The 13781-nt window shown below is 40.9% G+C and overlaps 1 protein-coding gene across 1 annotated transcript in view; it reads left to right on the top strand.

Annotated features, from left to right (window-relative positions):
* LOC124863032 (multidrug resistance-associated protein 1-like) overlaps nt 1-10786 on the top strand; it is a 28858-nt gene extending 18072 nt beyond the window's left edge. The window contains exons 14-18 of the mRNA XM_047357272.1: nt 68-214; nt 324-482; nt 2602-2768; nt 5921-6115; nt 7692-10786. Coding sequence (XP_047213228.1) covers nt 68-214; nt 324-482; nt 2602-2768; nt 5921-6115; nt 7692-7800 — 777 coding nt within the window. The 3' untranslated portion in view covers nt 7801-10786. The remainder of the gene's footprint in view (nt 1-67; nt 215-323; nt 483-2601; nt 2769-5920; nt 6116-7691) is intronic.
* Nucleotides 10787-13781: the final 2995 nt, after the last annotated feature.

Raw genomic sequence — 13781 nt, 5'->3', positions numbered from 1 at the left:
TGAGCTTGATTGTGATGCAATACATGGTTGGAGTATTTTTTTTTCAGATCTATTCTCTGACCCACAGGCAGAGTGGCAACACGAGCCTCCCACCGTTCCCCCTGGCTGGCCCTCTCAGGGCTGCATAGATATCCGAGGCTTTGGGCTGCGCTATCGCCATGACCTGGACCTCGCCATTCGCAACATCACCATCACTATTAACGCAGGAGAGAAGGTAGGTCTTACTGTAGCTGTGATAAGGTCAGGAGCGCACGCTGTTACTGAACTCTGGAGGAATTTAGTGGGCTCCTCATAACTGTGGACGTGCTGCTGCTTCCCATCAGGTGGGGATTGTGGGGAGGACTGGTGCCGGGAAGTCTTCCCTAACACTGGGGTTGTTCCGGATCATTGAGGCAGCAGAGGGCCACATCTTCATCGATGGAGTAGACATTGCTAATCTAGGCCTCCACGAGCTGCGCTCCAGGATAACCATCATCCCGCAGGTCAGTGAAGAGAACACAGAAAAGTAATCACACCTGATCAGGTTTCTGACTGTACACCTGTAACAAAGTGGCTTCAGTGGTTGGATTTATAGTGGAGATGAAGACTGAGGCAGAGTATGGTGGAATCAGCGAGGGTCTAGATATGGCACAACTCATTGGACAAATAATTGCATGTTAGGCGTTCTAATAGCAACTAAAATCAATCCTAGTCTAATGACAAAAGGCGGCATTAAATAATCTCAATTCCATCATTCCACCATCTATATATGTACCGTCAGGCTGCCATTATTATCAGGTTATCAGTTGAATCACACAAGCTGTTGTAGTTGTTGTTGTTGTTGTTGTTGTTTGGCTGGCTGGCTATGTGTGTTTCGGGGTGAACCTGAAATGCTTGATCCACGAATCGAACTATACATTTCATAGTCCAATCAGAAATGGTATTTTAACAGTCCTCCTCATCATGCTTTTCACATTTTGGCATCATGTGACCAAGATGACACCCAACAAGGTACAACAGTAACTCACCATTGCAGATAACTTGCCACTGAGCTTGTCACAGAGTTTCATCAGCAGGTTGCAACAGAGAGACCTGGAAAATTCACAGAAAGGCAGAGTAGTGGACGTCCTTTAGCCATGTCCCACACTGATGACTGCTTCATTGCGAACCTAGGTGTCACATCAGACTATTTGAAACCGTGTACACCAGCATGGTTTGCATGTTAGACGACCTGTAAGGCTACCTGACCACACCACCATGTACAGGCATCATTGTCTGGTATGGGCCAGGGAGCATTTACTCTCGATGAGGGACCAGTAGGCCTCAGTGCTGTTCTCTCATGAAAGCCAATTCAACGTTGAGCTGGAACGATGGCTGTCAACGATTTTGGAAACATCAAGGAGAGCACTATGCTTCAGCCACTGTTGCCACCAGACCAGTCTTTGGTGGTAGTGGTGTTACAGTGTGGGCAGGTGTGTCTAGTCAATACAGAGAACTGTCCTACACCTTAATCCCAAGGAAAACCTGTGGCATCAGCTGAGTCGCCCTCTAGAGGCTCATAACTCTGGATCCCAGAACCTCAATGACTTGAGGGCCACCATTCAAGAAGACCCTCAGCAGACAATAAGTTGACTTGTGAACAGCAGGAGACGTTGTCAAGCTGTAATTGATTCTCAAGGGAACGTGACAGGTCATTGAGACATTGACTTTGTTGTGGTCTACCCTCCACTGTTGTTGGCTTTTGTTTTAGCAAATGGTTTCAGATTAGGAAATCACCATTGCATGCTTCTATTTAAATGCCCTACTTTATGATATAATATCACTGTAGTGTGAACTGTTTATTTTTTTGTTCATACATTTCACCAAAAGCTAAATATCCCAAACGTTTTGTGTGTAGTGTATATGACTTAAAGCACATTTCCACTTCAGGAACCAGCATAGTTTTCAGGGGCCTCTATTACTCACACACACACACACACACACACTGATTTCCACTGTGTAGTAGGTTAAAGCCATGTTGAATTATTGTGTTGTTCATTAACCAATTACTCTCATAATATGAAGAATGAATTTATTTAATCCTACCTTAATGGTCTCTGTCACAAAAAGAAACGACAGCAAATGTGTTTATTTATCATCACTAGGATTAATTTAAAATGAATAGGGGTTGAGACCTGCTTTGATCTGTCAGCTTTGAGCTCCAAATCCACTTCAATACAACTGAAGGGAGTCCCTTTCTGGGTTCTGTTAGCTCTTACAGAATCTTGCAGGACTTTACACAAAAATAGATGACTGAAGTGTAAGAAATGCAAGCAAAAATACATTTAACACAGCCAAATCCTCTAAAAGGTTGATCAGTCTTTTCTCTAACTTGGACAGGACAATCTTTTGATTGATTTTTAAGGTTCAGCATTATATCCATTATTTCAAAGGAAGATTTGTTAGGGGAACATGTTAAGAATTTCAGATTGGTTGAACTAATTTCCCACAGCATACAAACAACAAACATCCCAGGCGAGATTAAGGATGAAGAGTGTTTAAATACCAAACCGTAGAATTTAAGTGTAGCTCAGTAAAACCACACATTTAGTGTCCTGACATGACTGTCTGCTCAACTTTCAGGACCCAGTGCTGTTTTCGGGCTCTTTGAGGATGAACCTGGATCCTTTTGACTCCTACTCTGATGAGGAAATATGGAGGGCTTTGGAGTTCTCCCATCTCAAGAACTTTGTTTCAGGCCTCCCCAACAAACTCAGCCATGAGTGTAGTGAAGGAGGAGAAAACCTTAGGTATGGAGCCCTTCTTTGTGTTTCTCTAATCGGCAGACAGTTTAACCTCCTGGAATAGCTGCTATCTGTTAGGTCATTGCTGACAACCAAAAACCAGCTGGTGTCTGGAATATTTTAGCTTACCATGTGATCACACTCTCATTGAAAACAAGAAGAAAATATTGCATTGAGTTCTGCTTTGATTTCATATAGTGATTTATGGTAGTGTATACTGTAGTACTTCAGTGTATTTTATTGGGATTGTATGTAACAAACCTACACAACTAGTGCATAATTATGACATGGATGAAGAACCATAAATGGTTATTTTTTTTACCAACAAGTTTCTCAGTGTGGATGCTTTTTATATTCAGCTATGTTTACTGTAAGACTTTGTAAGTTTTTTAACAATAAAAAAACTTGTTTATTTTATTGGTTTGGACTAATGAAGCTTCTCTCAAATTGTCTGACCACAGGGGACCCTCATAATGACCCAAATGCACAAGGAGATGCTTTCAAGACCTTGTTTGTTGCGCGAATTGTTAGTATGATGGGATCACATTTTATTTTAGACGTCCTTGCATTACTTTGCATAAACCGGTTTTGATTAAAATAACTGTCTTTTCTTGCAGAACTATGATACTACAGAGTCCAAGCTTCGACGTGAGTTTGAGGTCTACGGCCCTATTAAACGGGTAGGTTAGCCTGCTGCTTGTTTGACTGTGTATCAGCTACAGTTTACATCTTCTTATTGTTTGACACAAGTTTGTGTATAGAGCCGTTAGTCAGCCGAAGTTCAATCAGTTTTCAGTCGATACATTTCCAGATGTTTCTCGTTTCAGATCTATATTGTCTACAACAAGAGGACAGGAAAGCCTCGTGGTTATGCTTTTATCGAGTACGAGCATGAACGAGACATGCACTGTAAGTACCAGACTCTTTCTTTCTATGGTCACCCAGTCAAAAATGCTATTCATTGATATACAGGGGGGTGTTTACTTAAATAGTGTGTTGGGTTTTTTATTTTTTTTAAACTACCCTTTCACTTGAGCAAATTGGTCAGTGATGGCCATGCCGTCAGAGCTCCCTAAAGCCCTGCATACAGATGTAGAGCTTGCATGAGATCCCAGTCTGGTGCTTGTTTGGTTTGTGTGTGTGCGCCTGTTTGATGCTTGTCACCTGTTGACTTGTAGATAGCTGGATTTACACAAGAAGCAGATTAATTCAGATGAGAAATCAGGGGGAAAACACAGGATAACACATGTGCTTTATCTGTGAACCTGAACATGTTTGCTTGTCAAAGGGCACATTGTCTTTTAACTGTGAGGCGTTGTAGTTCTGTGGAAGAGCTGCTCTCCTGGTTGGACGGGAATGGTAAGCACAAGGTCAAACTGGACACCAAACATTGACGGAAACATTAATTGAAACCCATCTTTGTATTGCGACGCTGACAGTTTTTATCTTTAACTCTGGTCATGGTGAGCTTCATTTTTTTAAAGTTTATCACAGTAGTAAGTTATACCGACCAAGTATTTGAATACATTTTTCTACAAGATATGAATACGATCTCTTCAGACAAATGCTGTCATCCAAAGGTTAATCTGTGCTTCCTCACTAGATCAATGCAAAGTCTACAGTGTAGCATGTTAGAGATAGATTAGTTCCTAGCTGGGAGTAGGGCTGTGTACATTTGTATTTCAACCGTGGCTCCAAATAGTCACAAAAACAACATAATCATCAAAAACAATTTTAAAATTATTTAGCTTCATTCTACTTACTTGGTTGAAGAGCCATATAGTCATGGTATTTCCAGATGATTTCATCATTGAGGCCACCCCTATGGTGGATCTGCTCTAGTTTGCAGTGAGACCAAAGGTTTCATTTCTCTGTTTCCATGTCAAGCAATAGAAGCTATAAACCAAATTTAATGCTTGTAACTGTTTTTCTTCCACGTGTGCTGAAATTAACTCTGAACTCTCATTTGACATCATGATTGTGGATCTATCATTGATCGGCAGAGCCTTGAAAATGGCACTCACGCAGTGTTTGAGGGTCATGATATCTTTGAGCTGAGGTTTCAGTGAAGCTACATTTCTGTTAGGTGTCTATGTAAGCTACACGGCTACCATGAAGCCTCTGCAGGGATCTGATGAGGCAGCATACATTTATCTTTACAAATTTTCCACCATTCTTTAGCATCGGTATAATCTGCTCTCCTAGACCAGAGTTGCTGAACCACAGTTCTGTAGTGATAGTTGGAAGGGAACTAAGGGGGGGATGTGGAGCTCAACAGTATATTAACTGTGTGTTGTTCTCATTGCCACTGCAGCCGCCAATCTGTGATGGCTATTGGCCAGAGCTGGCTGGCAGATGATGATGGTTATGATACATCCAGACTTTGACTAGGCCATTCTGATACATGAATCTGCTTTTATCTAAACCATCCCATTGTAGCTCTGGCTGTATGTTTAGGGTGGTTGTCCTGCTGGAAGATGAATCTCCACCATCATGTTACACCATGATAATGGTGTGTTCAGGGTGATATGCGGGGTTAGGTTTCCTCCACACAGTGTTTTGCATGTTAGCCAAAAGGTTAATTTTTGGCCCCATGTGAGTAGAGGACCTTTTCCACATGTTGGCTGTATCTCTTTTGTGGCTCATAAAAAAAATCCAAACAGAACATCTTATGGTTTTCTTTTCAACAAAGGCTTAAATCTTTCCAGCCTTCTAGTAAGGCGAGATTTGTGAAATGCACACTAGTAACTGTCCTATCAGTTGATTCTCCCACCCAAGCTGTGGATCTCTGCAGCTCCTCAAGAGTTACTTTGGCCTTCTTGGCTGCTTCTCTGATCAATGCTGTCTGAAGACTTCTGAAAGCAGCTGGTTGCACTGGATTTTATATAGGGGTTTCAGGGTAAAGGGGTTGAATACAAATGCACACTACTTATTTACAGATTTTTATTAGTCAAAATGTTTCAACTTCACAGTAATGTTCTTTGTTGTGTTAATCTGTTACATAAAATCATTAAAATACATTAGAGTTTGTGGTTTTAACGTGAAAACAGTCACAGTGGTGTGGATCTGTCTACATGGCACCGTGGGTGGCAGCCCGTTCTAAGTGAGTTCATCCATCTGAGTTTTGTGCTTGTTTAAGAAAGTGTGTTTTCCTTCAGCGTGGGGCAGAGGCAGCTGCTGTGCCTGGCCAGAGCTCTACTGAGGAAGACCAAAGTCCTGGTGTTGGATGAAGCCACTGCTGCTGTAGACATGGAGACCGACAACTTGATCCAGTCCACCATCCGTTCACAGTTTGACGACTGCACAGTTCTGACGATAGCCCATCGCCTCAACACCATCATGGACTATACAAGGTTTGGTGTACAACACATACACTGGCACTGTTTTAAAAGGCTTCGGTTTGATGTGTGTGTTCCAACTTAGACAATATAAATAACTGTAGATCATACTAATACCATCACTGAAGAGAAATACGGTGGATTGTTTTCTGTTCGCTGACTTGACAGAGTTGGGACAGGATGAAAAAGGACATATCAGTTCAGTTCCACATTCTATGAACCACTGGTATTTTATGGTTTTACTCATCAGGTTTGTTTAAGTTTTTTTTACGAAGATGTTAAATTATTATTTGTTCTTGAATTTATCATCTTCAACATGTATAAAATGTCGGAACAGGGGCCATTCAGGCTTAGCAGGATGGTAAAGAATTGATGGGATTTTGAACAGAAGTCGTCAGCCAGTGGTTTGGTTCAGCAACATTCCTGAAAGGCAGAGTATTAAAGAAGGAACGATAAGAGCATAGAGAGATCAGCCGGGAACTGGAAATGACTAATTTTCAATCACATCTGGCCTGACTGATGACTAGCTGGTGTCAAACTCAGAAACCCAATTATTTTCTGATCAGGAAATGCACCACACATAAGGCTGATGTAAAAACGACACTTTTTGTTGTTAACACCTTTAAAAGAGATGTCAGGGGCCTTTTCCACCAAACCCGTTCCAGTGCTTCTTTGTGTTTCCAATGAAAGAAACTCAGACTCTGGCAGCAAAAGACAGCGCCAACCCCGTCTCAGTTTGCAGCTGGGCCAGAGGAAAGAACCACTTCCATCAGCATCTATAGGCAGGCTGATGGGGAACAGCAGCCAATCAAGAGGCTTGCTTTTCATCAGTCAAATTTCAAACATAAAAACTCTTTGCTTCAATGAATATAAATGAAACAACCCTAGTATCTCAGCTTAAAGCTGAGATGATAGAGTAGGATGGTGGGAAAACTTCTGATCCTGCTGATGCAGGGTTGTGACTACCTGGTTTGGTGAGCCAGGAGGCCTTCTACCCCCCTTACCGCATCAATCCTTTCACAGAACACGTGGGGACGGCTAAAAGAAATGGAGAAAACATGAAACAGGGGAGAACCTTCCCAGGAGTGGCCATCCTACCAACATTACATCAAGAACACATCAACCGGTCCTCCAGGAGGTCACAGAAGAACCCAGAACAGCATCTAGAGCTCTCCAGGCCTCGCCGCCTCAGTTAAGGTCAGATGTCATGATTCAACAAAAGAAAAGAGAGACTGGCCAGAAAAGGCTCGATGGAAGAGTTTCATGGCCAGAACCACTGCTGACCCAAATAAACACAAAGGGCATCTCTGAATGGCTTAAAAAAAAAAGAAGAGGTTTTTTTAAGTTGTGAAGTCAAAGTCTGATTTTGTCGTGTTATAAATAAATATCTAGAAGATGAATGGATCACTTCATCAGTCATTATTTGGCCCTGAAGTTCCCTTTGAATAAACAATAGAAATGTGTAAACAAATATCTAAGAAGGTTGAAGCCACAAAACACAAACTTTATTGCCATTGCCCAAGCTTCTGTGTCTGTAGTTCTGGTTTAAAACTGTAAAATGTTTGAACCCTCGCTGTTCTGTGTCGTTTAGGGTTCTGGTGTTGGATAAGGGAGAGATGGCGGAGTTCGATTCTCCCTCCAGTCTCATCGCTAACAAGGGAGCATTCTACAAGATGGCCAAAGATGCTGGACTGGTCTGAAGAAGGAAGTCTTTTCACCTTGTTCAGCAGCATCGCAGAGCCTACCAGCTCCCCACGGCTCTGACTGGTGGGGTTTTTTCTTTCAGAGCAGCAGGCAGATGAAGTAGTTTATTGGCAGTAAAGGATTAACATGCTTCACCTTCAGGGTTTGGTGCCTGCCTGCCTGTCCTAAGCATGGTTGTTTCTTCCTGTCTGTGTTAATCTTGTTGGTTTCTGGCCAGTCTGATTTCGTTCTGTCATTAGTTACATGGAGGAGAAATTTTACCAACAGATCTGTCGCATTGAGGGTAGCACAGCTGAGGTGAGGATACTGAGACCACACGTGCCAAATGCTGCCTTTATTTCATTTAAATTCTGCTTTTTTAAGAAAGCTTCAGCTGTTATTTAAGGAGAATACATTGACCTCTGTTTTCTGTTTACACATCCCCCTTAAACACCGTCAATCATTCACGTTTTCTGCCATGTAGCTGCAGCTCTCACTGGGCCCCATAAGGTCATCAATCATTCTGGGTATTCTGAAAGCCACAGACTGCGGCTCTGACAGGCTGGACATAGTCTGTGGAAGGGTGCGTTTGTTTTATGAGCCAGGGATGTTCAGGGAACATGAGCTTTAAATGTTTCATAACAATCTATTCATATTAGCTGTAGTTTTATAATAATGACCAAACATATAAACTGTGTTAAATTATCTTGGCTGTTAACAGCTGTCAACTCATTTCTGCTCTTTTTTGGATATTTGTATTTCTAATGAGGTAAATAACCCCAACTTATCATTTTTCAAATTAACTGACAACAGTTCAAACAGCTTTATGCATGCTTGATGCAGTGTTCTTTTAAAAGATAATTTGTAGATATATGTGTGTTAAATTTATTAGGTCTCAGACAAAGCAGCACATGATTGGGACTGATAGCCTACAGTCAGACTAGATGGCAGACAGTTGAGAGGATTGCCCTGTCATCAGAGAGCTTAGCTTGGACATCTAAAAAATATTTTTGGACATCTGTGGTTCAGACTTGGTAAGAGAAGAACTCTGTTCTGCCATTAAACTACTAGGTCATTATCACTGAGTCCGAACATAATTGACGGTCTCTAGTCAGATAGAATGGAACATCAGATACATTTGTGTTTTACTTTAAGAGTTAAGGCATCAGATTTGTCTGACAGCCAGAAGAGGGGAGCCCTGTTAGCAGCTGTTTTATTCCCAAACAGGGAAACACTTGAACAGCTTGAATGTAAAGAAACAGAAGGTACATCTAGGCTGGTGTAGGTTCTCAGTCATCCTGGACATGACAATCCTAAGTGCTCAAGCAGAACACTACTGGACTTCTTTTGTTTCTTGAGAACATTTCACCCCTTATTCAAAAGGCTTCTTCAGTTCACTGAGTGCTCAAATCTACCTAAGCACTTAGGCTGAGATGCATCTCTGAACAGCTCAGGAATGAGAATCACAAGGTAATTCAGGCTTATATCAGAATACAGCAAAATAGCCATAACTAAACTCCACAAATCATCCCTTATATAGTAGTTACAGTACTGATGACACCCCTTAATTCATACCCCTTTAACATTTTTATGTTACAGCCACAAGTTTCAGTGTATTTGATTTATATTTTATGTGATTGACCAACACAAAGTCATGCATAAACTGAAGTAGAAGGACAGTTATTTGGGCCCGATTATTTACTGACAGAGGGGTGTCTCAGAGTGATGTTCACCTAGAAGGAGGACTGGGAGCAGCTGAGACATGCGTTGCTCTGATTGTGCCAAGTACTACCAAACATACTTCTATGTTGTAGCAAAACTAGAAACGCACAAGTTCTGGTGGAATCTGTTTTACCTGAGCAGGACTGCTTATTTATTGTTTCTCTCCTTTCTGCACATATGATGTGTTCTGTAAGGTTCTGATTGTGGTAGAGGCTTTATCTGCTGGATATATGATAGAAAACCACAGTTTTGTTCCAAGCAGTTTGCTTTTTCAAGTTACTGATTATGGAATTTGAGAGACCTAATTTGTTTTTTTTTAAGTGACGTTGGTTGGAGGCTCTTACATTGTTTTTTTTTTTTGTTACGTATCTGTGGGTGAAGCAAAAAAAAAATTTAGATCAGTGTTGATCAGATAAGGTACTGATGTTCACAAAAGGGGGCAATAATACAATTTTGAGTTGTTTACAGCTTTTGAGGCATGTAATAAAAAGCTAACCTAGCAACGAGTAATGAATGGATTTCAGATACTTTTTTTGTTTTTCTTTCTTGCATAACCATAATAGATTGAGAGTTCCTGTTAAGACATAAGTGACAAGGTTACCAACGGTACAAAATACAGAGCTTTTGAAACAACAAGCAAAAAAACTCCCAAAGGTTTCCAATGCATTTGGAGCAGTTTTATAATTCATACCAGTTTCTTTTGACACACATGAGTTTAAAGTTTGCTTAAAGTGTGCCAATAAGCTTCTGGTACACCTGGTTTTTGATAGCAGCCAGAACATCTGAGGATATGTTTGAAACCGCAGGAGTTCTTTAGAGTCTTTATGTTATTCATCTAGGGGGAAAACCAACCGTTTCCCTGCAGCAGTGCAATATAGGAATGTCAAGGTTGATGGCTTTAATCATTTTCAAGACCACTGTTACAAGCAAGGTCTGGGTCAAAGTTCTGCCACTGCAGAAAGGAAAGGCTTAGATGCTCTGTGACCTTATTGGTCAGACTGGTTGGTTAGTGGGAGGATGTGCGAGGGTGGAACAGTCAGATCAGTGTGAGCCGTCTTCTGTTATAAGTTTCTAGTTGCTTTTTTTTTGTTTGACAAAGTGTTGTGCTTCGAATGTTTTGTACATTTGGTGTGAAAAGTTTTTTGCTGTTTCTTTTCATAGTGAACATCTGTGGATTGAATTGATGAGATATTATTAGTCCAATGGAATTATGATTGCTTTATATATGGAGAGTTCTATTTCAGTCAACAGTTAACATGGAATAAAAACGTATGTTTGTAAGTAGTAGTTGTGTGATTTGTTTAACTGGGTTTTGGGTAATTTCTTCCCATTAAAATCTTTTTCATACTCTTCTATCTGAACTATTACATATGAAGATTACTTCTCTTTCTAGTCACAGTGGATCTCAATGGGGGGGGGGGGGGGGGATCTAAACAATAGCTGCAATAACCTGTTTGCATGCCTGTAAAAACCTTAAATTAATACTTAGATGAAACACATTTTGATTAAAATTCCAGCTTTCAGCTGGTTCACAACCCAGGTGTAGTTCTGGACTTTGGTTAGACCATTAAAGAGCTTTCTGGTTCGGCGGATCTTTTATTGATTTCAATTAATCCTGGGACCCAGTGGGAGTCCTCTTCATCCACAGCTTTTCAGGGGACATATGAAGATTTTAGGTCAAGGTTATGTTTCTGACCGCACCTCCTTGACAGAAAACCCAGTTCCATCTGAGGTATAGTAATCCCACAGCATCATGCTCCCAACACCGTGTTTTACTGTGGGAACGGTGTTCTTTTGGTGATTTCCATCAGACCATAGCAGATTCTCCCACAAGGCTTTAGGAGAGCTAAGCCAAGCCTGGAGGTTGCCTTTGGAAGAAAAGGATTCGGACGTCTTCAGTGTTGCATTCAGATTCTTAGCAGCCTCTCTGTCCAGTTTCTGTTTTCACTTTTCATCCATTTGGAGAAACATCTAGTTTTTGTCACTGTTGTCCCATTATTTGTCAAAACGTTTGAGAACTGTATTTACTGGGCCACAACACTGTGGGTTGTTTACAGCCTTCTTCTGACTGATACCTTTTGCATCACATGGGTAAAGTGAACCATCCCTTGGCATAGCTCTCCATTTCGCATCCAAAGTAGTCGGCTTCAAAATGATCAAACCTTTAAAAAACCTGTTTAACTGCATAAAATAATATTGATTGAATTTCATCTAAATCTATTAAATATAGACTAAACATTTTCAGTGTAAGAATAAGCAGAAGTCTACAAATCAGATTCTCTGTATTCTCGTCACACTATTAGTACTAAATGTGCTCCCATCATTCATTATTCTGATCTAAGATGACATCTTCGAGTTGATTGTCATCCAAGAATATCACTGACTGACGCTTTAATTTAAATAAGCAGTGTGGGTTTCTCCATTAGCTCTTGTGTCCAAGCAAAGCAGGAAGTCATTGCCGTCTCACAGAGTCTTAGTCAAACTAAAAGGCAACAGCTGCAGCAGCTGTACAGTCCACCTAACATTCTCTAAACAGTTTGTACTCCATGGGAAAGTCTTTTCAACCGATAAATGCTGCCTTTCCTTTGAGCACAGAGGTAGCATTTTGTTTGTTAGCAGGTGTAAAAACTAGGAATTCTTTAAAGGAACTAGTACGGTTCTAGAAAGTCAATTACAGTACCCTGCAGAGGTATTCATACCAATTTGTACTACAAACCATGTGTTTTCTAGTGGTTTTTATAGATTAAAAAAAGCATTTTCGATGTACAAATGTTATGAAATGGCCATATTATGGCCTACACAATCATAGGGAAGACACTGGGTTTTCTGAAGTCCATACCCATCAACCAAAACATTTTAGAGCACTTCATGCTTCTTTTAGCTAACAAGCTACATGGAGATACTGATTTCCTTTTCCAACAAGACTTTGTACCAACCCACACTTCCAAAGTCACCAAAAGCAGGTTCAGTGACCATGGTCTTACTGTGCTTGATTGGTCAGCAAACTGGGCTGACCTAAACCTCATAGAGAATCTATGAGGTTTTTTCAAGAGGAAGATGACCTCAAGACCAATATCAAAGCAACCTGGGCTTCCTGGAGGAAGACCTCCAGGAACAACTCAGTAGGCTGATCTCCTCCATGCCTTGCTGCATTGATACAGTAATTGATGGAAAGGGACCCCCAACCAAGTACTGAGTGCTTAGAGGAAAACATTATTTCCAGAAGCCTGGCATTTCTAGTTAAAATATCTTTTTTGATTGATTTTTTATTGATATTAAAGACACTGAATTTAGGATTTTCATTTTCTGTAATAAAGGCTTGACAGATGTCTCTCTTTCTGGTGTATCTATATGATTTGAGTTTCCCTTTCTGAAATGAAGGACAAAAAATATACTTTTCACGATATTCAAATTTTTTTAGGCGTACCTGTACTCTGTAGAGTCGCCTTTAGGGTACGTCTCCACCAGCTTTTCCCATTTGGAGACTGACAATGTTTGCCATTCTTTTATGATAAACACCTTAGGAAAAATATCGTGCTGGAAGGTGACCCTCCACCCCAATCTCCCCAGATGAAGTGTGCAGTTTATGCTCCCTGATAGAGAGAATTTGTTCTTCAGACAGATCGATTTAGAAAGGCTTCTGATTTTATTTAATGAGACTGCAATAATTTTTGTTTTGTCAGATATTTTTTCGCAGCATTATGGCTTCTTTTTCAGTGTACTTTTTTCTGAAAGTCAGCAGGCAGTAAATGGAGGTGGAGAGAGGGGAATAAGACGTGGGGCAACTGTCGGCGGGGCCGGGGCTCGAACCCGCGACGGCTGCGTTGATGACGACGGCCTCAATACGTGGGTCGTGCGCTTAACACCACTAGCACCGCACCGAGGAGGTAATACATACTGCTGCTACCCATGCTTTGAGTGTAAGCTTCGGTGGAATTATTGTACTTATCCATGTATTCTATGCAGCAGTTTTCCCAACTCCTCTGTTCTCAAACGTCTTAGACTGTGTTCACTATATAGAAGCAATAAAGTGGGAACCTAAGAAAATAAGCTGCTCCATCAGCCTTTACTAATAAAAATGGAAATGAAACAATATGTTTGATGGAAGAGTTGATTAGTTGAATGTGTCACACAGAAAGAAGTTTGGGTCATAACACTGTAAGACTATCGATCAGATCCACCTGCAAAAACAATCAAAATATATCTACAAAATAAATATCAGGAGGGTTCCCAATCCCCGGAGTCATAACACCACGTGCCCTCTAGAGGGCACACC

Source organism: Girardinichthys multiradiatus, chromosome X (assembly GCF_021462225.1).
Source record: "Girardinichthys multiradiatus isolate DD_20200921_A chromosome X, DD_fGirMul_XY1, whole genome shotgun sequence".
In the NCBI taxonomy this organism is placed as follows: Eukaryota; Metazoa; Chordata; class Actinopteri; order Cyprinodontiformes; family Goodeidae; genus Girardinichthys; species Girardinichthys multiradiatus.
Note: the sequence above shows the minus strand (reverse complement) of the source record. Positions and strands in the feature narration are given on the sequence as shown.